Source organism: Camelus ferus, chromosome 7 (assembly GCF_009834535.1).
Source record: "Camelus ferus isolate YT-003-E chromosome 7, BCGSAC_Cfer_1.0, whole genome shotgun sequence".
NCBI lineage: Eukaryota > Metazoa > Chordata > Mammalia > Artiodactyla > Camelidae > Camelus > Camelus ferus.
The window spans coordinates 50,443,463-50,467,163 of NC_045702.1; the positions used below are offsets into that span (position 1 = coordinate 50,443,463).

The following is a 23,701-nucleotide window of genomic DNA, read 5'->3' on the forward strand; positions in this document are numbered from 1 at the left end:
TTTCTTGATGCCTCTTTCTCCAGTAGAACTGTAAGTCTCATAAGTTCAGGGGCCATATCTATATTTATCATTATTGTGTACATAGTGGTTATTGTAGTGCCTGGCACATAGCAGATACCCAGTCAGAGAATCAGTTCTAATGCAAAAGGAAACCTATTTGTTCTTCTTACTGGCTGTGGTACACATGGTACTGCAACTCCTTAAAAGATTAAACTGACTCTTGGGAGACATGAATGAAGGTCTGTCCTGTTACGTGAGATTATAGTTTAAAATAAGTAGGATTGTTTAAAGAGCAAATATGTTTTGCCATAGACTGCTCTTCTAGACCAATATTGCATTTCTTTTTGGTTAAATCTAATTGAGTGAGTGTAATTGTAGAGCACTACATTCAGCAAATCAGGTTTTTTTTTTCACTTTAACTTGATAGTTCTTTATCATTTTTCTTTTGTTGATAATTAAAGTCCCCAGAAGACATTTTGTTGAGATTAATAACAGATTAGAGAGCTCTTAGTTCTTTCCTTTATATGACTTCTTTGCACAGAGTGTACAGATCATAGTATTTGACTGAGATAGTTGCTATTTTTTGCCTCTGCTTTCTTCCATTACCATCCATGTTTCATTGATTTAAAGATTCATGGCCTCAATGACTTTGTATCTTTTAATCCTTCATATTTGGCAGCTGGTGCTTGTTTTCAAGTGTATGGAAATTATATGGAAATTGCTACATATTTTGGAATATTTAGAGCTCTCACTAGGACTCATATAGGAATTGCTGAGTCATATGATTACATCTTGACTAACCAGACTTACTTTATGAGACAAATTAGGAGATCAAAGTAGTTTTCTGAGACAGATCGACTATTTGCATTTACTAATAAGCACTAAAGTTTTCAAAAAATTTTCCCCACATTTTTCTCACTTTGGAAAGAAACTTTCATGAAACACTTTTTTGTTTGCAAATTTTCTCCTTACAAAGTATTTTAAAATTTGAGCATATGTGGCCAGCTGTGTAATTTGAAGGAAGAAATTATGTAAATAAATGTAATTTTTAAGAAGTTAGAGACGAAAGCTAATCTTGAGAGAATAAGCAATTACATGTAATTTGAGACTATAAGAGATCTCAAAAGACGTTTCAGAAAGTTACTGGGGCTTCCATTAGTGCCTTTTGAAAGTACTAATTCATCATGAGGTAATAGTTGTTGAAGACTTGTACAACTTACAAAAGTAGAATTTATATAAAATATTTCTCTAAAGGAAAATAAAATGAAGGCTGCCTTCTGTGAATTTACACCAGAAAATGGCACAGGTAAATTAGAGATCTGAAAAAGAATAAATAAATTGTACCTTTACTTAGAAAAGGGATACATCCTGTTAAGCTTGTAGCTATTTAGCCTCTCCCGTATTCTTAAGAAATGGTATTTCATAAATTTGGAAATCACAGGCATAAAGGGATGAAGATTAGTAAGAGGTGAAAATACTGTCTTAGTAAAATCATCACTAAATTCTTAGTTTCTCTATTTCCATTCATATAATATATGTCAAATGCCTACCATGTTTACTTCAATGACCTTGAGAAAACGGGAATAAATATTTTTGAAGATAGATAAATCAGTAGGTTGGCTAATCTCATTCATATACAAAAGGTTCCTAGATAGTTGTGGAGTATTAGAGGAGTAAAAGATAGAAAATTACATAGAGATTGGTATGTGATAAATGCCATAAATACAAGGCATGAGTATATTTTAAACATATGAGTGAGAAGTGTTTAGCTAGAATGAACAGGGTTTATTTAATTGGAGTATTAATTCTGTAGTCAGTTCTTGAAGGAGGGGCGGAGTCTTAATAGGAGCACAAACAGCTGCAAAGAATGGGAAGGTATATTCTAAAGAATATTGAGTAATTGTATTAACATGTGTTGTTATTTTTATTGTTTTCTATTACGAAAAATTTCAAATGCAGACAGGTATAGAGAATAATACAATAGACATTTATGCACCAACAACCTTGATTAACCAATGTTAATATTTTATTGTAGTTGCTCTGTTCCTCCCTTGAAGGCAATCACTATTCCAAGATTGGTATTTTTTCCTTTTCTTTTTTGTTTTCATATTTTTAATACAGAATTTATTTATATATTTAATTTATAATATATATTTATTTTATAATATGTATTTCTTTTCAAAGTGAGAAAAATGGGGAAATTTTTAAAAACTTTAGTTATAAATATTTAATTTATAATATATAATATAATGTATATATTATATATTAATTTATATATATAATATAATGTATATATTATATATTTAATATATATATTTAATAGGAATCCATAAACACATACAGTGCCATGTTTTTTGCCTTTTAAAAATGGACATAAATGCTAACATACTAGAGGTATCCTTTTGCTTTTTTCACTCAACTCAGGTTATCATTTGGCCATTTATCCATGTTGATATAGGTGGCTTCATCTCATTTATTTTAACTGAGGTATATTAGCTCATCTTTTTATAGGATCATATCAGTTATCAAGTTTTACTCCTGCCTTTCACATGTACCTTACCTTTCTTAAGTAACAGCATTGTGTTAGGAAATTTACGTTATGTTATTGATATGAGAAATAGATTAAATTTATTTTTCTGTTTTAAAATTTTTGTCCAGGAAATCCTTGCACGAGGAGTTCTTCTTCCATTAATAAATCAACTCAGTGATCCTGATTATATTAATCAATATATCATATGGATGGTAGGTATTTTCTAAAATTACAACTCTTGTTTTTAAAATAGCTCTTTAAAATGTACAAATATAATTCAGAGATCAGAATGATTAAGCAATAATTTATTAAATAAATTAAGTGAAAATATATCTAAAGATAATCTTTATATTTTCAATATTTCAACTTGCTAATATGTTGAATGTACTAGTCGAATTGCCTTTAAGAAAATTCATTGATAAGATAATCTTCCTTACAGTTTTGATGCTGTTATTATTTTTTTAATTAAAAAAAGGATATTTTACTGTCCTGTGTATAGATGATGAATATTTTTAAAAACTGCTATTTGGTTTTAAATATAATTTGTGACCTGAACTACTTAAATAGTATGTACTTTACATTTTATACTAGACAGTGGAGGAAAATACAGAGAAAGAACACTAGATTAAGATTGTGTTCTAGGTCTGTTTCTGTAAGTTGCTTAGTGTGTCTGTAAGTTAGATAACTCAGTTTTCTCATCTGTCAGACATGTTGAAGGGTTAGCGGTTATTGAGTTACTAGCTCTGATTTTTTTTCTTTTCTGTTTATATATCTTTTCTGATTTTATATGCTTTTCCTAAATAAATCCATGGTTGAGGAAAAATTGTAAATGGACTATTGCTGGAAATACTTTGATAGATACTTCTAGATCTTTGATTCATTTTCTTGAATCTGGAATTTCTTCAGCACAGTGCCTTCTGTTAACTCATTCTAGCTTTCCTAGGAAGTAGCTACTTGATTGTTCTTTGTTTTACCATATCCATTATCAGACTTGCCATTTTTTATTATTGTCATTGCTGCTGCAGTATTTGTCTCTTCCACCAGATTGTGGGTTACCTGCAGGCAGAAGTTGTCTTACTAGCTTTGTGTTCCTAGAGCCTTTCAAGGAGGTCACAAAACTTGATTTTTCATTTCCTTTGTCAGCTTCTTTAGATTTCTGCTAGGTATCAAGAGCTTTTAAAATATGCATATCTGCTTAATTAAAATTAAAAAACAATATCCTTTGGCTAGGAATTTTACTCCTGAAATTTATTCTAAAGTGATAATAAGCAAGTTTGCAACAATCTGTATTTAAGGATAAAAATTGAAATCAATTTGAATGTCTGACATAGAAGAATAGTTGTAATTATGGCATATTGATACAGTGAAATGCTGTGCACCCATTAAAGATGATGGTAGTGTGTCTTTATGGATATGAAAAAGTGTTTATATTTTTATGTGAAAAGGATAACTAAAATGATGTGTGTAGATATCTAATCCTTTAAAAATAAACATGTAAATAATTATATATATGTATGAATGCCTATAATTCTGATATAATATATATTGGCTGCATAGCATTCCACTATTCCACTATTATAGGCTATTATAATAGCATTCCATTATGTATTACAGAGGTAGGATCATGAAAGTTTTAATTCTTCTCTTTTGTTTATATATTTCACTTTACTTACAAGAAGTATTGGTTATGCAACAAAAAGTAATTTTTTAAGAAGTAGAAAAACAGGTAAATTTAAAAACATTTAAGTAATAAAGTAAGAGTAAATGACAATAAAATTTTTTTGTAACACAAAAATGAGTATCATATACTAACCTTAAACAATCAGGGTACAATACTGTATAATCTTATCTGTAGAATAGAAAAGGATGCATGTTCACCACAATGTTATGGTTATCTTTCAGTCATGGGATTAGAAATTACTTTTATTCCTATTCACATTTTTCTTTAGTTTTCAGTTTTTCTTTTGCTGAGCTTATATTAACTGTATAATTAATTATATGGTAAAAACATTTTGAGAGGGCATAACACATACTCAAAAACAATTCAAACCACCAAATTTTTACTTGTTATCGCCATAGTTGGACTCTTACTATTATTGTGTATGATGGTTGAGTTTTTTTGTTATTTAATGAACAGGAATTGATCACAGTTGTGCTTTGCTATAAAATATCAGGAAATATATTGAAAAGAGGAAAATTTATCAGTAAAGGATCTTTAGCCTACTTTGTTGTGTGCTTTATATTCTTGACATCATTTGTGTGGAAAACTCTTTATGTGTAAAGGTGTTATAAAGATTAAAATTGGCTCAGTTCCTACTCTTTCACTTAGTTAAATTTCATATTAATGATATCTCATTGTATAGTTTCTTTCTTTTTGAAAGGAAAAATTTAGAGCAATGTAATAGTTATATGTATCCTCTGTATATATTGTTTGGTTACCCAACAATAGTTTTAAATTTTTAAGTCATTTCTATATATAGTATGGATGGATTTGCATTATTTGTAATAACTTACTTCTTTTTCTTTTATTATTATTTTTTTAAATTGAAGTATACTTGATTTACAGTGTTGTGTTGGTTTCTGGTATACAGCATAGTGATTCAGTTGTATACATATATATATATACACACACACACACACACACACATATGTATTCTTTTTTATTATAGGCTATTACAAGGTATTGAATATAGTTCCCTGTGCTATACAGTAGGACCTTGTTATTTATCTATTTCATATGTAGGAGTTTGTATCTGCTAATCGCAGTCTCCTAATTTATCCTTCCCATTTTTTTCTTCTATTATTGAAGTAAAAGTTATGTAAAGTTAGAGAAACTGCCAAATGGTCCTCTAAAGTTGTTATAATTTTATACTTCCACTTTGCACTGTTTGAGAGTTTGCTCTCTCCACATTCTGATTAACATTTGGCATTGTCATTTTGTTGTGGTTAACTTGCATATCCCTGATGACTAATGATTTTGATCATATTTTCATAGTTCTGGACTTCTACAATACCCAGTCCTTTGACTCCTTGTTCAAAGAATGGACAGTATTCAAATTTGGCTATCTTTTCATAGCTCCCTTTACTGTTTTACTTAGCTTAAATTTTATTAGTAGTCATAGTGACTAGTTCCTTCACAGCGTCCTCAACTACTTTTTTCCTCTCTCTCACTCTATTATTTTCTTGGTGAAACCACACTTGGGTTAAATCCAACTTAACCTTCTACTCCATTCCAATACTTAAACAACGAGTGGCTGGAGAAAAAACAGAAAGTAATAGTTATTCATGTCATTACAGTGATTCTTTTAAATTTAGGTCAGAGACTGTCACTTTTCTGCTTAAAACTCTCCAGTAGCTTTTCATTCCATTCAGAGTGAAAGCCAGGATATTTACACTCCCCTACCAGCTTTTCCCTTCATTACCAGTGATCTCCATTACTCTTCTGTGTTTCAGCTCCAGCCATCATGGCTTTCTTGCTGTCATCAGACATTCTGAGCAGGCTCTGTAATTTTTAGTGTGTTACTTATTTTACTTTGTTAATAGTTTGTGACCCACGAGAATTTTAAGTACCACAAGTATAGAGATTTTTATTTTGTTTTGTTACAAACAGTGGGGGTATAGAAAGTTGTGCCTGGCTCAAGGTCGGCACTCAAGATTCTGTTTTCCCTTAAGTGAGTCCCCTTTCCATCTGTTTTTTAAATTTTACTTGCAGATCCGTGATTCTAATTGCAACTATGAGGCCTTTATGAACATTATTAAGTTGAGTGACAATATTGGAGAGCTAGAAGCAGTCAGAGATAAAGCAGCAGAAGAATTACAGTATCTTCGATCTCTAGATACAGCTGGTGATGGTAAGTGATTTATTTAAGCATGAGAATGTTTTGCTTCTTTGATGATTACCATATCTTCAAGTGAAACTTTAATTTACCTAAATGTTATTTTATGCTATTAGTTGTTTTCACCTTAACTAAGTCTAACTCTTACTATGCTAATATGTGCTGAGAATAAAGCATAATAATTTTCTGAATATGAAACTGTTATTATTGTAATTATCTCTAAAGTTAAGATAACTGGCTTGGTTTAATTTTAATTAAATAATTTCACTGTAAAATTTCAGATTGTTTCTTTTATTAAATAAAATAATTGCTCTATTCATTGGTTATTATGTTAAACTACAATAAGTACATGTTTAAAGTATTCACAAGTAACATTGCCACTTTCTACCTCGTAATCAATTTGTTTGTTTTTAGATATCAACACTATAAAAAATCAAATAAATAGCTTATTATTTGTAAAGAAAGTATGTGACTCAAGAATACAACGGTTGCAGTCAGGCAAAGTAAGTAAAGTACTTTTGAATTAATGTTTAGTTATAAATAGTTCATATTGATTAAAATGTCTACCAAAATGATAAAAAGTAGAATATTAACAAGTGTAGTATTCTACAAAAGAACTTTTAGAAAAAAACTTCTCTTACACAATGTAGTATAAGTATTTGTTAAAGATTAAAACACTGAATGAAAAATTCAGAAGTAATTAAGTATTTTCTTTATTTACTCATCTATTATTTATTCAAAATTCAACATTTGTTGAATGTGTACATTAGGCACCATTTTAGATGGACCTAACAGATGAAAATCTCTCTCACAGAGCTTACATTTTAGCTGCAAAATCAGAAAATAAGCTAATAAATAATTTGATTGATATATAATGTAAAAAAATAAGTAAAATACAACAAAAAGCAAAGGGTCTGAAAGTGTTTTAGATAGGTACTGAAATATGTGGTGACATTTAAGCATAGAGAGATGTGACTAGCATGAGAGAGTTCTGTGAATTTTTTTTTTTTTAATTTTTATTAAAGAATCTGTCAGGCAAAGGTGAGAGCAAATGCAAAGGCCCTGAAATAGGAAAATGCCTGGTGAGTTAGAGGAGGTCATTGTTGCTGATATGGAGTGCATGGGAGGGATCGTGTAGGAATGAAATTGGAGAGGAACCTTGGAGGTAAGATCGTATATGGTTTACCTGCCATGGTAGAATATTTTAAAATTCTAATTGTGATAGGAATCCATTGTAGATTTACCCTGGCAAGTGACATGATCTGACATGTGAGTTAAAATGATTACTTTGGATCTTTGTGTTGAACAGATTGTGGTGGAGTGAGGGGGCAAAAATGGAAACTGACAGATCATTTATAAGATTGTTGTTTTAGTTCAGTAAGAGATGTCTGCAGAGTTTGTGAGAAGTAACTAGAGACTAGATATAGTGCTAACAGGATTTGCTAATAGATTAAATATGGGGTGAGAAAGAAAATAGGACTCAAGGATGATTCCAAAGTGTTTGGCCTGAGCAACTGCATGACTAGTATTTCTGTTTACTAAAATGGATAAAACTGAGGGAGGAGGAGGTTTGGAAGAGAGGATCAAGTTTTGGATTTTAGTTTGAGATCCCTGTTTAACTTTCAAGTAGACATGCTAATTGGTAAACTTGAGTTCAAGGGAAAGTTTAGCGATGAAACTAAACTTTGAGAATCCTCAGGATTCTCAAGTATTTATTTAAAGTTAGGAGACTTGATGAGGTTACGTAAAAGAGTGAATCCTCAGGATTCTCAAGTATTTATTTAAAGTTAGGAGACTTGATGAGGTTACGTAAAAGAGTAAGTAGGGAGATACCAAGGAGTTAGTCCTGAGGCACTTCAGTTGCTAGAGTTTAAGACAAAGTGGAAGATCTAGCCCAGGAAACAGAGTGAGTGGTAAGATTGAAGAAAAACCTGAGAGTGTGATATCCTAGAACCCAGTTGTAGACAGTGTTTAAAGATTTTTGAGGAATCCCATACTGTTTTCCATAATGGCAGCACCAAACTACATTCTACTCCTGGGTATGTATCTGAAGGAAGCTCTAATTCAAAAGATGCATGCACCCCAATGTTTATAGCACTATTTACTATAGCCAAGACATAGAAAAAACCTAAATGTTAATTGATAAGTGACTGGATAAAGAAGCTGTGGTATATTTATACAATGGAATACTATTCTGCCATAAAAAGAATAAAATCACGCCATTTGTAGCAACATGGATGGGCCTGGAGATCATCATTCTTAGTGAAGTAACCCAGAAAGAGAAAGAATACCATATATCACTCAAATGTGAAATCTAAAAAAACCCAAAACAAACAACAAAAAACCAGACACGAATGAACTTATTTACAATATAGAAACAGACTCAGTCATAGAAAACAAATTTATGGTTACTGGGAGCAGTGGGGAAAGTGGGTGGTTAAGGGCTAAGTTGGGAGTTCAAGATTTACAAATACTAACTAATATATATAAAATAGATAAACAACAAGTGTCTTCTGTAAAGCACAAGGAACTACATTCAGTATCTTGTAGTAACCTCTAATGGAGAAGAATATGAAAAGGAATATATATGACTAAAACATTATGCTGTACACCAGAAATTGACACATTGTAAACTGGCTACACTTCAATTTAAAAAAATTGAAAAAAATTAAGAAAAACCTTTAAAAAAAAGTGTTTAAAGAAGAAGTGGGAGATCAGGTATGCCAAAGACTACTACTAAAGTTTAGTAAGATGAAGATTTAGAACTGTTAGGTTTGCCACCAGGGGGATTATTGGTAATTTGTTGATAGCATTTTGGTAGAGCAGTAAAGAGAAACCCTGATTAGAGTCAGTCCAAGAGAAAAATGGGAAGAGATGACTTAGAAATAGTGATTTTAGGTAGCTGTTTGCAAGAGTTTCATTGTAAAAGAAAGCAGAGATTTGGAGCTTTAAAACAGAAAAAACATTTTTTACTACCTTTAGTTTTTAGTGTAGTCACCTTTTTTCATGCTAGTTTTCTATTGGAAATTTGTGACTTTCTGGTCTTGTAATTTTGCAGTGTACTTAATTCCTTAAGGAATGAAAGACATTTAAAAATCTTGAATTTAGTTTGCTAGTTTAATTATGACTCACATTACTTGAGGCCCTCATTTGTCGTATGTATGTTTGTGCAGGTGTATATATGTGTGTCTTTTTTTTTTTTCAGGTAACTATTTTAAAATGATTTTATATATGCATGTAAATTCAGAATAAAAGAATAATATGGTTTCACTTGTGCTTACTGTTTCTTTATCTGGTTACCTTATCTATATCTTAGAGTTAGTGATCCTTAGGCATTATTATTTAAAGTCTATTTGCCTAAACATTGTTTTATATTGAATCCTTTTAAAATTTAGATCTTGGAGCGGTTGGAAGTTGGCAGGTGGAGGCAGGTTGAGAGGGGAAGTTGGGGGAGGAGGCCGAAGAGTAGCTGTCAGAGGGTAGAAGGGATGGAGGGGAAAAAAATTTAGATATCTTGTTTGGAAGCCTGTTGATTCCATTTTAAATATTAAGCTTTAGCTTTTTAATAGCTCAAGTCATACAGTGTTTTCCTTTGGAAGAAAACTCAGAACCTTCACAGAGATGTAGTTTTTTAACCATACTACTCATCTTAAAATCTTAGGAGACCTTTTATCCTTTTCATTACAAATTAAGTTGTGGTGAATACTCTTCCCCATCCCTTATCTATAGAGGTGCTGCTGGACAAGAGAAAAGAGTGGTTAAATTTGAGGAAGGAAGACTTAGGAGAAATCATGTGCTAGTGCTAGATTGCTTTAGGCCAGACATTTTAAGTCGGTAATCGGTTATTATTAAGTACTTATATGAAGGGAAGATACTAACTACAGAGGAAGTTTTCCCTCTTTTTTCAAATCATCTTTCTTTTCCTTTATATACCACCTATGCCTAATTTAGTATCTGCCCCTGAATAAGGCAGCCTATCTAACTTTCAGAAAACCTGTGTATCTTTTTTTTTTTTTTTAAATAGAGGGTTGTGAGATACGGATTTGAGAATACAGAGAAGCTAGTGAAAATCGTTCCCCAAAACTTCGTGGGTTTCCATGGAAAGGGCAGCAGGCTTTGAAGACACTGACTCATTCTTACCAGCTTTGTGATCACAGGCAACCTTTCTGATCTTCAGCTTTCTTACCTGTTGAGTGGGATTGATGATATTTATCCAGTAGGTTTGCAGTGGAGATTAATGAAGTAATGTGTATAATATATCTGGCACAGTGCTCAGCATGTAGATTCTCTAAATTTTGAACCTGTTTAAAAAAATATTTTTCATATGTAATTAGTTACCTTGCTTTCTTGCTTTGAAGTATATATAGTTTACTATTCAGGTAGACTGAAAAGAAATACGTTTTCTATAAAGATTATAGAATTTTTACTGCATTAGGAGCAAAATTGCTCTTCGGAAATATTTTCTGTTTTCTCAGTAGATGTCTTCAGTTTATACTTGAATATGTTGGGATTTGTTTATTCTTGAATATATTGAACATTCCAGTCATCTGCTTTAGCCCCTAAAATGTTCATTTTAATTTGGAATATGCAGAGATAGAGAAACATGAAAGTTGAGACATTTAGAATTTTTTTTATTAGAAGAAATGAATGCTTATCATACTTTTAATTTATATTTACTAAGCAACCCTTAAAACAACCCTGGGAAGTCCAGTGAGCTGATACTATTTTATTGGGAACTCACATGTACAAAAGAGAAAAACTTTATTTTTATTTCACTTTAATTTAATTTTTTTACATCTATATCAAGATCTTTCACCTAGTGAGTGACTAGATGAAGTGTTAACCTATATTCACTTTTATTTGTAGGAAATAAATACTGTGAAACTGGCAGCAAACTTTGGGAAACTGTGCATAGTCCCGTTGGACAGCATTCTTGTAGACAATGTTGCACTACAATTTTTTATGGGTAGGTAAACCCATTTATAAAAATAATATAACCTTTGAAATTTTTAATAATTGTAAATATTATTAAATTTTGAATACTTGTTATTAGACATGCCATATATATCTCTCCTCCACTCCTCATTCTCCAATATGTTTCTTTTTCTTTGAAAACTATAGAGATAGACACTTACTTTGTTTTCAAGGAAATAAATGCTTATTGTAACTCTAATGTGCATTTGCTAATCTGCTTTTAAATAATTTCCAGGAGACTCTACTATGAACTTAAATTTAAATTATTTGAGAAAGATTACTTTATCAGGAATACATGGTATATATAACCTGTTTATATCATTTTTGTGCATGAATAGGGGAGAATCTGTTTTTATGCCACTTTAATATATAGATATTTATTGATTTTATTACTGTTACACCAAAATTGCCTTTTTCTGACATTTTCAGCAAAACCTGATTCTTCATTTTCTGCATGGCTAATGGAGGAACCCAATCCTTATTTTTAATATTTATGGAATAGTGGTATTATGATTAACAGTCTTTATTGAGAATGGAAGTAGTTTGTGAAGTAGTTTATTTCTGATGAAGCCTTCTCTGGCACTTTTATCCCCTAGAGATTTTATCATGAAAAATCAGATTTTTTTTAAATATGTTTTTCCATTTGCTTTTTTCTACATAACTGGTCTTTTTAGCTTAACCAGTTTATGATATAGCTTTTTTTATTTTTTACCTCAAGCATTTGTTCAAAATGTAGAATTTTAAGTGTTCGAAACTTTAATCCTTCTTAACCTGTCATATAGCTGTATGCATCCAAAAATGTGTGACATTAATATCTATGTTGTTACGGATTTTGTTTGGTAGATTACATGCAGCAAACTGGAGGTCAAGCACATCTCTTCTTCTGGATGACAGTGGAAGGATACCGGGTTACAGCCCAGCAGCAGCTAGAGGTTTTATCAAGTCGTCAGAAAGATGGAAAACATCAAACCAACCAAACCAAAGGTCTTTTAAGAGCAGCTGCTGTTGGAATTTATGAACAGTATTTATCAGAAAAGGTGAGGATATATTTTGATTACTGTTTTCTTATCTTCTGTGGCAATATCATTAATAATGATTTTTGTACTACTTGTAAATATCCATTATTCATGCTGCTATGCACAATTGCCCTATACTGCCTCATTTAATCCTGATAATAGTGTTACTGTGTATTATTATCCTCATTTTTTAGGTAAAGAAACTGATTCAATTAGATAACTGAATTAACTTGGCCAAGGTCATGCAGGTACAAAATGATGGAGTTTAAGATTCAGAACACTTTAGATTCAGAGACAATAGATAGAGAGTAAAAGGATGGGAAAATAAACCATGAAAGATAAACCATGAAAACAGTAACCAAAACAGATCTGGAGTGGATATACTAATATTAGACAATAGATTTTAAGACAAAAAATTGTTACTAAAGAACAAAGAACATTTTTTAATTATAATAGGATCAGTTAATTGATCAGGGTGATAAAACAACAAAGCCTCCACATACATGAAACAAAAACTGACAGAATTAAGGGAGAAATAGATAATTCAGCAATAATAGTTGGAGACTTCAATACCCACTCTCAATAACCAATAAAGCAATTAGATAGAAAATAACCAGGGATATACAAGAATTAGAGAACACTGTAAACCAGTTAGGCCTAGTACATCTATAGAATACTTCCCCTCAAAACAGTAGAATTCACATTATTTTCAGGCACACATGGAACATTCTCCAGGATATGCTGGGTCATAAAACAATGCTTGAAAGTATTGAAATCATATATAACTATGTCCCTTTTTCATGGTGGAATTAATTAGAAATTAACAACGAAGGAATTTTGAGTAATCTATAAATATTTGAAAAGTACACATTTCTAAATAGTGTCTACATAAAAAACAAATAAGAAGGAAATTAGGAAGTATTTTCAATTGAATAAAAATGGAAACATGGTATATCAAAATTTATGGGTTGCAATTAAAGAAGTGCTTTAGAGGGAATTATATAGCTTTAAATGCCTAATTAGAAAAAAGAAGGGCCTCAAATCAACAAGCTGTACTTTCATTTTAAACTAGAAAAAGGAAAGCAAAATAAACCCAAGTAAATTGAAGGAAGGAAATAGTAAAGACCAGAATGAAAATCAGTGAAGCAGAAAACACAAAAACAGAAAAACAGAACCAAAAGTTGGTTCTTTGAAAGGAAAAACAAAATTGACAAACATTTAGCTAAATTGACCAAGAAAAATAGTTACAGACCACCAAAATCATGAATGAAAGAGGAGGCATCATCACCAACCCTATGGAAATTAAAAGGACTATCAGGAAATACTATAAACAACTTTATGACAACAAATTAGACAACGTAGATGAGATGGACAGATTCCTAGAAAGGCACTAATTGCAAAACTGACTAAAAAAAAAGTATAGTAAATAAATTTAATACCTAAAAATCATCTTTCTAAGAAAAGCCCAGGCCTAAATGATTTCACTAGTGAATTCTATCAGACATTTTAAGAAGAAATAAACCAGTATTTCACATACTCTTCCAGAATCTAGAGGAAAAAAAAGAAATACTTTCCAACTCATTTTAGTGAGTTTAGTGTCATTCTCATATCAAAAAGCAAAAATAAATGAAAAGGTCCTAGTTAAACTTAAAAGCTTTCACACAACAAAGAAAACCATAAACTAAATGAAAAGACAACCTGCGGAATGGGAGAAAAAATTTGCAAATGATGCAACTGACAAGGGATTAATTTCCAAAATATACAAACAACTCATACAGCTAGACATCAAAAAACAAACAGCCCAATCAACAAATGGACAGAAGACCTTAATAGACATTTTCTTTGAGAAAGACATACAGGTGGCTAACAAACTTATTAAAAGGTGCTTAACATCGCTAATTACTAGAGAAATGCAAATCAAAACCACAATGAGGTATCACCTCACACAGGTCAGAATGGTCATCATCAAAAATGTGCAAATAATGGATACCGGAAAGGGAAAGCTCCAACACTGTTGGTAGGAATATAAACTGGTGCAGCCACTGTGGAGAAAGTGTGGCAGTTTCTTAAAAAACTAAAAATAGAGTTACCTTACAATCCAGCAATCTATCTCCTGGACATATATCTGGAAAAGGTGAAAACTCTAATTTGAAAAGATATGTGCAACCCAGTGTTCATATCAGTGTTATTTACAATAGCCAAGACATGGAAGCAACCTAAATGTCCATTGACAGATGACTGGAAAAAGAAGATGTGGTGTGGAATACTGCACAGCTGGAAAAAAGAATGAAATAGTTCCATTTGCAGCAACATGGATGGACCTAGAGATTATAATATTAAGTGAAATAAGTCAGACAAAGACAAATATGTCACTTATGTGTATAATCTGTTTTTAAAAAGACACTAAAGAACTTATTTACAAGACAGAAATAGACTAACAGACATAGAAAACAGTATGTTGGTTACCAAAGGGGAAAGGGAAAAGGAAGAATAAATTAGGAATTTGTGATTAATGGATATAGACTACTATATATTAAAGAGATAAACAGCAAGGACGGACCTACTGTATAGCATAGGGAACAGTATCTTATAATAACTTACAATGGAAAATAATCTGAAAAAGAATACTGAATCAGTTTGCTATACACCTGAAACATTGTAAGTCAACTAATTAAAATAAAAGACAACACAAAATGCGATACGGTATCATGGAATAAAAAGAAAAGTAATTTTTAAAATTAAATATATCTATTAAATATGTATAATCTTTCAAAAAGTTCTATACTTATGTATTTTAAGAATACACGATAATATAACCTATAATATTTAAATATTTAGTAAAAAGTTTAAAATATGTTACAATAAGTTACTATATGAGAGGACAAACATTATTAAGTATATTGTTACAGTTTTTTCAAACGTTTATTAGTGCTATTAATTACTAATTGCCATGGTTAACTACTCCTGTTATTTTCTTTAAATAATGACATTTGTGTAGTAGAAAAATTAAGAATACAGATTATTGGGTAACTTGGAGAAAACACCCATTTTTGTATTTTTATGTTAAAGTACTAACAAATATGTATAAATATTTCTTCTACATTACTGTTTTTGAAAGGGTTAGTTGTGTCTCATTATAGCTCTCCAAAAGTGTTGGTCACCCTCTACCAAGGATGAGGCTTAATCCAATTCTATGTTCCTGAGATTATAGAAAAAATTAAACTAGATAAATATAAAATATTATTTTCAAATTTGTCTCTTCTTATTTCCTGGAAACTAAGTATAGTGAGCTTAGAGGGCAAATGAAAGGACAAAACCAACTTAAATTGTGTTCCTGTCTGATCTTTGTCACATTTAGTTTGAAGTTGTTTAGTTCTCCTGTGCTTATTTCAGGGGAAAACACACACATACCACGCCACACTTATACACAAACAGATAACGGGTAAGTATATATCTTCTCCTCCTCCAAGAAAAAAATCACAAAAAATAAAAAACACCTACCACACAACCTACTTTGATTTAGGGACAAGAGTGTTGAATTAACAGGGGAACGTTGGAAGTTGTGTGGCCCTTTGCTACACATTTATACCCTGCTTTTTACTTATTTAATTTTACTTTTTCTTCTTTTCTTGACTTATCTATTCTGTTCTTTAGATATTCTATTAAATAGCATAGAGGAATTATTTTAAAAATACATTCTTTTGGCACTTTATCTTAAAGTTATATCCTTATTGCTCATTTACTCTCCAGAACCTTCAGAACTAAATATTCAGAAGTTGACATGCCAAAGATGACCGTATTTCTAGCTTCCCAGCATTTTTTCTTTCAGTTAAGTAATTTTTCACATCGAACACTGTATTTCATTTTTCTGTGTATTATCTTTCACATTACACACATTGAGGTGGAAATTGTTGGAGCAAATTAACTTTTATGATTTTTTCCATCCCATATCACCTTGGAGCTTTGCTGCAGTATTGTAAAACCAAATTTAGGATAAGGATTGTCTCTTTTTAGTGCCATTCAAAAGGATTATTTTTAATGTTAATGATAATGTTAAACTGCTCGTTCTTTTAGCAATTATATTAAATACATATCCAGGACTACTGAGTGCTCAACATTAACCTCTGATGATGCTGTTTTCTATGTGCTAGACACTGCTTCTGTGCCTTACATAAATCTTTTCATCTTCATAATAACCATACGTAGTATTGCCTCCATTTTGCAGATTGAGTAAATGAAGTCTAATGAGAGTGAGAGGTAACTTTCTTGGCAAAAGTCAAAAATTAATTCATGTTTGTCTCACAATCTGCTATGTAGTATCTGATCAAGAAGATTCTAGTTCTTATTTCAGCCTTTTTAAACATCAAAGTGTCATTTACAAGCCAAGGATTTTCTGCCAATTACTTTCAATAATATGATTCCATTATTTAATTCTCCTACTATCAAGGGTTAATTTGTATTTAGAAGTGCCAAAGATCAATGCTACTGTTTTTCTCTGTCAGGCATCTCCAAGAGTTACTGTTGATGATTATTTGGTAGCAAAATTAGCAGATACATTGAATCATGAAGATCCAACCCCTGAAATCTTTGACGACATTCAAAGGAAGGTATTATATATAACACTTATCATTATATCTTTCTTGAAAAAGATAGATATCTATATGCATGTAATTCATTTATAAAGAGTTACTGAAACAAAAGTACAGTGGTACTAAAAAGATGAGTTATGATAATATACTTCATAGATCATAGAATTTTATGAATTGATGATGTATAGACAACATGACTTTATTTTAATATGTGCCTTGAGCCTTTATATGGACTTGTTTCTTAGAGAACACTACTTTCTAGAACATTATATATAACCTGCTGTCATGTGACTTGTGTTGCAGTTGGACTGTTTTCAGTACAATTTAGGTACTGGAGGGCCCAGAAAAAAATCGTTAGTTGTGACTTTCTTATTGCTGACATCTTGTAAATATGGAGCCTGTAATTCATTACAGTAAGACCTCTGTCTGTTTGTTGAAATCTTATTAATGGAAATTAGTACCTTATCTGTATTAATGACTTGAATGTCTTGAATTGTTTCAATAAGGTATATGAATTGATGCTACGAGATGAAAGATTTTATCCTTCCTTCAGACAGAATGCACTTTATGTGCGCATGTTAGCCGAACTGGATATGTTAAAAGATCCTAGTTTCAGAGGATCAGATGATGGTGATGGAGGTAAGGTGGCACACATTGTACATTTACATGTATATGTGTGTGTGTGTGTATATTCTTATATACTTTCTGCTTACCAGAAAAAGTCCTTTCAAACAAGATAAAAAAATTTCTTAAAGCCCAGATATGAACTGTAATATATTTAAAAATCTGTAAGTAAATGGCAAAGTTTAGTTACTATACTAAGTTAAAGTGTTGAAAATTAATAACAAATTAGGATGTAACTATAGAGGCCTTGAAGTCTGAAAAAACATGTTTTCTGGAGTTGTATCATCCAAATATTTTTATAGTAGTTTCCCTTTCGTTAATAAGTAATAATATTCGTGACTAACAATAGAATTATTGAGAAGAGTAAATGAGAAAACAAGATTCTGAGAGTGTAACATTATAAAAAATATAATTTTTTCATGCTTTAGTTGTACCCTTTTCTAAATCCTGCATAGTAGAATAAGCCGGAAGAAGCTACGAAAGTTACTTATTCCAATCTTTCAGTTTTTTTTATAGTGAAAAAAGCAGATTTTAGCAGTCATAATATTTAAATTTTGCTCCTGTTCTACTACTTATTACCTGTGTGATGTTGGCCAAACATTTAATTTCTTTGAGCCTCATTTTCTCAGTGGTAAATCATAATAATATCTTACCTCAGAGTCATCAGGTTTTAATTGGAATTATGTATATGAAAATGATGTATAAACTAAAACAGAAATATCAGTTTTTATTAGTAGTAAGTAATCAGTTACTTAAGAATAGTAGGAGAGGCAGCCATTAAAGCACAGTTGGCAGATTTTAGGCCTAGTGACCATTTTACTTGTGATCCAATTCAGAAGTACTTATTAAAATGTAATTAAATATCTAGGATTTGGTAAACTTTCTAGCAAATAAACAATGTAAATGCAAAGTAGATTGGAAAGATTTGACTACATAATTATTTTAAGACAGTACTTTAACTATGATCATTTACTTATAAATAGGTTTTATGGACAGGACCACTTGCAGTTGGAGATACAACTGATGCATTAGATAGCACACACTGCTTTAAAAAATACTTCTGTTGTAGAAGCTTCCTAACCATCCCTCCTCTCTACCCACCCTCCCCACTCCCTAATCTCCCTAGTGAGATTTTACTTTTTAAATGATCTAAGAAATCTAGTCACTAAAATTTGCGTTTGAGTTTTAATAACTTTTGTATTGATTGTTGATCTCATAAAATTGGTTATTTGTAAAATGGGAATAATAGTCTAATAACTGGATTTGGTTTTATAATTGAGGACTTTTTTAGAGCACTTCTGTGGGAGCTGAATAGTAAAATTCAGTGTTCCTCGAGTTTATTATAGAGACTATCTGTATTTACTGTCTCTGTTGAAAATCTTTTACAGAACTGCTATGACATTTGCAGTAGAAACTCTACTTCCAGAAAGAACAATTGTAAATGTTTTTGTTTAATTTTGTCTGCTTTAGAATTTTTTTTATTATTGTGAAATGGACTTGCTATATGATCCAGAATGAAAGAAGATAAACTGAATCATAATCAGATAATTTATGAGCTTATCTGTATTATACAATTTAAAATAATGATAGAAGCAATATATTCTTTGGGGGTAGTTTTTGATCCAATAGTGTAAGAACTCTTCCATAGTCTTCCGAATTGACTTTTAGCTTCCATTCATTTCTTGCTTGTATGTGACTAGTGGAAGCAAATTATTTATGTCAACTTAAACTTCCCAAAATTACCTCATACTTACTAAAACATGAGATAGAGTAAAAGTTTTTTTTCTTTTTTTCCTGCAGCTGGTTTTGATCTGAAGTTAAATGTATTTCTCTTATGTATCAGTCATTGAGTAACCCCTCGCGTTGGAATCGTTGATCGTAGTTTGGAATTAGTACACGCATGTATATCTTTTGTCTTTCTAGGACATTGCTTTTTAACAGTCTATGTCCTAATTGATGAGCTTTTATACGTTTTATAACAAAGAAATTGCCTAACCCTTTTTGAAACCACTTGGAAAAAGTATGTGGAATGATGGGTATAATATGAAGCACTATTATTAAAAATGGCTGTTAGGTTTATTGTCTTTGTCAGTGTTTAAGTTTTAGAGAATTGCTACACTTTTTTCAAATAGTAATGCTTTTGAGTTTTTTGTCTTTATAAGATTGTTTAATCAAAAATAGGCCTTCTCCACATTTTTTTTTTGTAAACTTATTTTCTGACTTTTAAAATTAAGCTTCCTGGCACTTTGAATAATTTTTTAAGTCCTGGAATTTTTACTACTTTTTAGACATTTTGAAATAATTATCTGATCATGTGTTTAATGTGTAGCTGATTTTTTAAAAAATGCAGCCTTCAATTGAGCCCAAAATTAATGGGCCAAGTCTTACCATGTGTGATAGTATCCTATGGTAGTTTTTCTTTGCTGGGGAAAATTTTCATTCCTATTTAACTTCTATCAGTTGGAAGGTAGGTGGGTGGATGGCTTCCTTACCCTTGCTCTTTCCCCCCTCTGTCCTCCTTTCCTCCCCTTTCTTCCTTTGTTTTCTCATTATTCATGATTGCTTTCTTTAGTTAGGGCAGCTTTAAATTATTTTAAGAGTAGGTGTTTTCTTTATTAAAATGTACTCACACTCTTTAAAAAATATTTGAATTATACTTTCTGTTTTAAATTTTAATTTCAATCACATTATTTTTCTCACCATGTCAAGCAGTAGTTTTTTTGTTTTCTAATATTTACAGTCAGTTACTAAATTCTTGATTAAACATGGACCCAGAGTGGCTTTAGACTCTATTTCTGGATCTTATTTTTGATCAAGAAAATAGACACTGTGCCTGATTTCTCTTTTAACTTACATGTCTTTGGGGGGAAGACTTAAGAAGTGACCACAGAAGGAGGTAGGAGGCATATAATTGAGTAAGGAGGATGGAGAACTGTTTGTTTACTCATTTTAATGATCACCTTGCTATTAACCAAGGGGTAATCCTAGGTGAAATTTCGTATTTTTGTGACCAAAGGTTTGAGGAACCAAGAAATGTTCTTGGGCATTTAGATTTGTTGAAGTTGGAAAGCAACACCAACTGCCTCTTTAGAAAATAATAGAAATTTGTTTTGAAGACCCACTTAGAGATCCAAATTCAGAAGTAATCTCTTAAGTGTTAGAAGCAATATATTAACTTTAAACTGTTTATGAATATTGCTTTACCAAAAACACATGTATTCATTTGTGTTTTTAACAGAGGGGCATTTTAATTGGTAATTCAATTTGCTCAGATATAGACTAAAACCTTGAGGGAAAAGATAGTAATTTCAATCATATATAATTGAGTTAATCTCTAACATTAATTTTTAAAAATCATTTTTAGTTGCTTTTTAGTTAAATAACATTACACATTATTTATCTTTTATTCTATTAATTATATATTGATTTAAGAATCTAGACTTCCAGTATTTTTGAGCCAGATCTATTAAGAATAAGTGGGCTTAATAGATATATTAAAAATTGATCTATTTATCCTTCACATTAAAGAATAATTCTATTTATAGTATTTCTTAATTCTTAATATAGTATTTCTTAATTCAGTGAAATAGAAATAGTAGAATACCTCTGATATTTCCTAGTGGACTTCACCCTGCATTGTTTGAGTCATGTTTACATTGTATTAGACAACTTAATATGATACCTTAAGGAGAAAATATATAATAATTGCTTTCCTGTACACAAATACCTTTTATGGGGGTGGAGCAACTTAGGTACGTATATTTTTTCACTGAAATACTGGCTTGGAAAACCATGAGAACAGATGGTTGGGTAGTGTACCACAGTTTTCTTTACTGTTCCTTTATGTCTTGGCTTGTGTGACTTTCATTCTGGTATTTGAACCTTAGATAGGTAAAGCACTGTTTCAAAAGGTTTTGACTGCATATTAAGTTGAGTTTCCCTTCCCACAGAATCTTTTAATGGGTCTCCTACAGGAAGCATAAATTTGGTAAGTACTGTTATGAGTTCTTTAATTATTAAAGTGGCCTGAAAATAATATGAAAAACTGAGCCTTAACATATGTAAATAAATGATATATTAGAAGCCCCCAAATCAAACTTTGTAAGAGGTTATTATGCTTTTAAAGAAATATTAAATTTATATACAAGGGATCTGTGGATTAGAACTTAAACTTGAAATGAAACTTATTTTCATTTGAAAAGAATGGGCTAGGTCACATATGTATAATTCAGTTCCATGTGATAAAAAATGATTTCAGTATCCCAATATTTAATATTTGAAAACAACTCTGATAAGTGCTATGATGGGCAATACATTTGTGACATGTAAATGTTTACATCGGAACTAGTTTCTTCTCTTATTTAGAAAAGAAATATAAAACTAGTTGGGATATTTGAAAACTTACAGGTTATTTCTTAAAGTCTACACTGTAACAAATTCAAGTTATTGTAAAAAAATTTTTTTAAGCTTAGAGGGTTTTACAAGAATTAAGCAACTGTATCCTGTGATTACAGATTTAAGAACGATATGCTTTTAACATATAAACTGTCAACGGCATTTCACATATTCAAGGGGAAATGTGAAATAATGAATATTTCAGTTCTTTTATATACCTATCCTTGCCATTGAGTAACTTATTTCATAAATTGCTGCTAGAAACAAATACTGGTGTTCTATGAAAATTTCAGTCTGGAGTTCATTGGGGGAGATTTCTTTGTTTTTCCTTTTACTACCTACGTTACTTTTTCTTTCAAACTTTTTGTTAAAACTGAATAGATTTGAGGTCTGTTATCTTTAGCCATAGTGTTATGTCACATATTTTGTAACATTTTAAATGGTTTCCTAAATTATTTGGTATCATTACCATTTATGTATAATATTCCATTGTGCTATAACAGAGATAGCTCCTAGAGAGTGAAGAGAGTTAGCAATATAATGTTCATTATATAGAAAAAGTTTCCAAATATGATGAAACTTTTCCTTGTGTTAAAATTTTTTAGTATTCACACTTTCAGTGCTTGTACAAGTGTTTGAACACTAGTAAAAGTTTTTTTTCCCTTTATTCCCTATCTGGAATAAATGCTTTTTCACACAAAAGAGATCCTTTTTGTCACATAATGATAAAAACCAGAACAGTGTCTAGGTCGAAAAAGGTCACACTTTTGAGGTCAGTAACTTACAGTATTTAGTTATTCACATAAATCAGTAAAATCCAAACTTTTATAAAGCTAGAGTCTTTTGGATTCTTTTTTTTAATACATAGATAAATTTTAATAAATAGCTACATTTAAAAAATAGTTTATTCTAAAATGTTGTTTTAAAAATCAAAATTTTTTCATATTTAATGAAAATAATATTTATTAATTTTATTAAGATTATAAACTAGATCATGTTAATTTATTCCAGTATACTAAGCAAAGAAAATATTTAATATGGTGTTTTATTCATTTTGTGATTGAGATTGGCAGATAAATTATAACCATTTCTAGTAGTGCTGTTGTAGTGTTTGCTGAGTTGATTATCATAGTAAATTTGAATTTTTGTTTTTTAGCTTAGCGTAATGTTAAAAAGAAAAAAACTTTGCAAGGAGTTCAAGAATCTTAACTGAAGGATTACTCTACAAGTTGTGTTTTATTCAGGACAGCTTTAATGCACTTGTTTTGAAATTAAGGACTTATAGTTCTTAATCAGAATGTAGTTCTGTAGTTAATATTATTTCACCAGTTACAACATTATATAGTCTACTTGATATTTACATGTGCATTATAATGAGACATTACATTGTATTTTTTCACCATATTCAGTGAAAATTGTATTTATTAACTGCATATTTTAAATGTGCTGAAAAGATATTTATACACAAAGTTGTTTTTTTAACAACTTCTGAGTTGCATAGTATCAGATGCTAATATGCTTAAAGTAATAAGTAAGTAGCATTTAGCTTTTTAAATGTTATTTACAAGTGAAAGTTACCAATAATAATAATGCTGTTTTGAGAAAGGTCATTGTTTTTCTATTTCCCGAGCTAGACTGTAGTTAGAATATTAGGGTAGCTAATAATCTAAATTTTGTAGAATATTTTATTTCCTTTGATATTTCTGTCTTTCATATAAAAATAATATTAAAACAAAG

At 30.6% G+C, this 23,701-nt stretch overlaps 1 protein-coding gene across 4 annotated transcripts in view; it reads left to right on the forward strand.

Moving 5' to 3' along the window:
* SNX13 (sorting nexin 13) overlaps window positions 1-23,701 on the forward strand; it is a 110,978-nt gene that overhangs the window by 63,230 nt on the left and 24,047 nt on the right. For all 4 annotated transcript variants that reach the window (XM_032483891.1, XM_014563890.2, XM_006190139.2 and 1 more), the window contains 8 exons: window positions 2,659-2,742; window positions 6,243-6,381; window positions 6,781-6,869; window positions 11,233-11,332; window positions 12,184-12,377; window positions 16,859-16,963; window positions 17,452-17,584; window positions 21,520-21,557. In XM_032483891.1, the coding sequence (XP_032339782.1) occupies window positions 2,659-2,742; window positions 6,243-6,381; window positions 6,781-6,869; window positions 11,233-11,332; window positions 12,184-12,377; window positions 16,859-16,963; window positions 17,452-17,584; window positions 21,520-21,557 (882 nt within the window). The remainder of the gene's footprint in view (window positions 1-2,658; window positions 2,743-6,242; window positions 6,382-6,780; window positions 6,870-11,232; window positions 11,333-12,183; window positions 12,378-16,858; window positions 16,964-17,451; window positions 17,585-21,519; window positions 21,558-23,701) is intronic.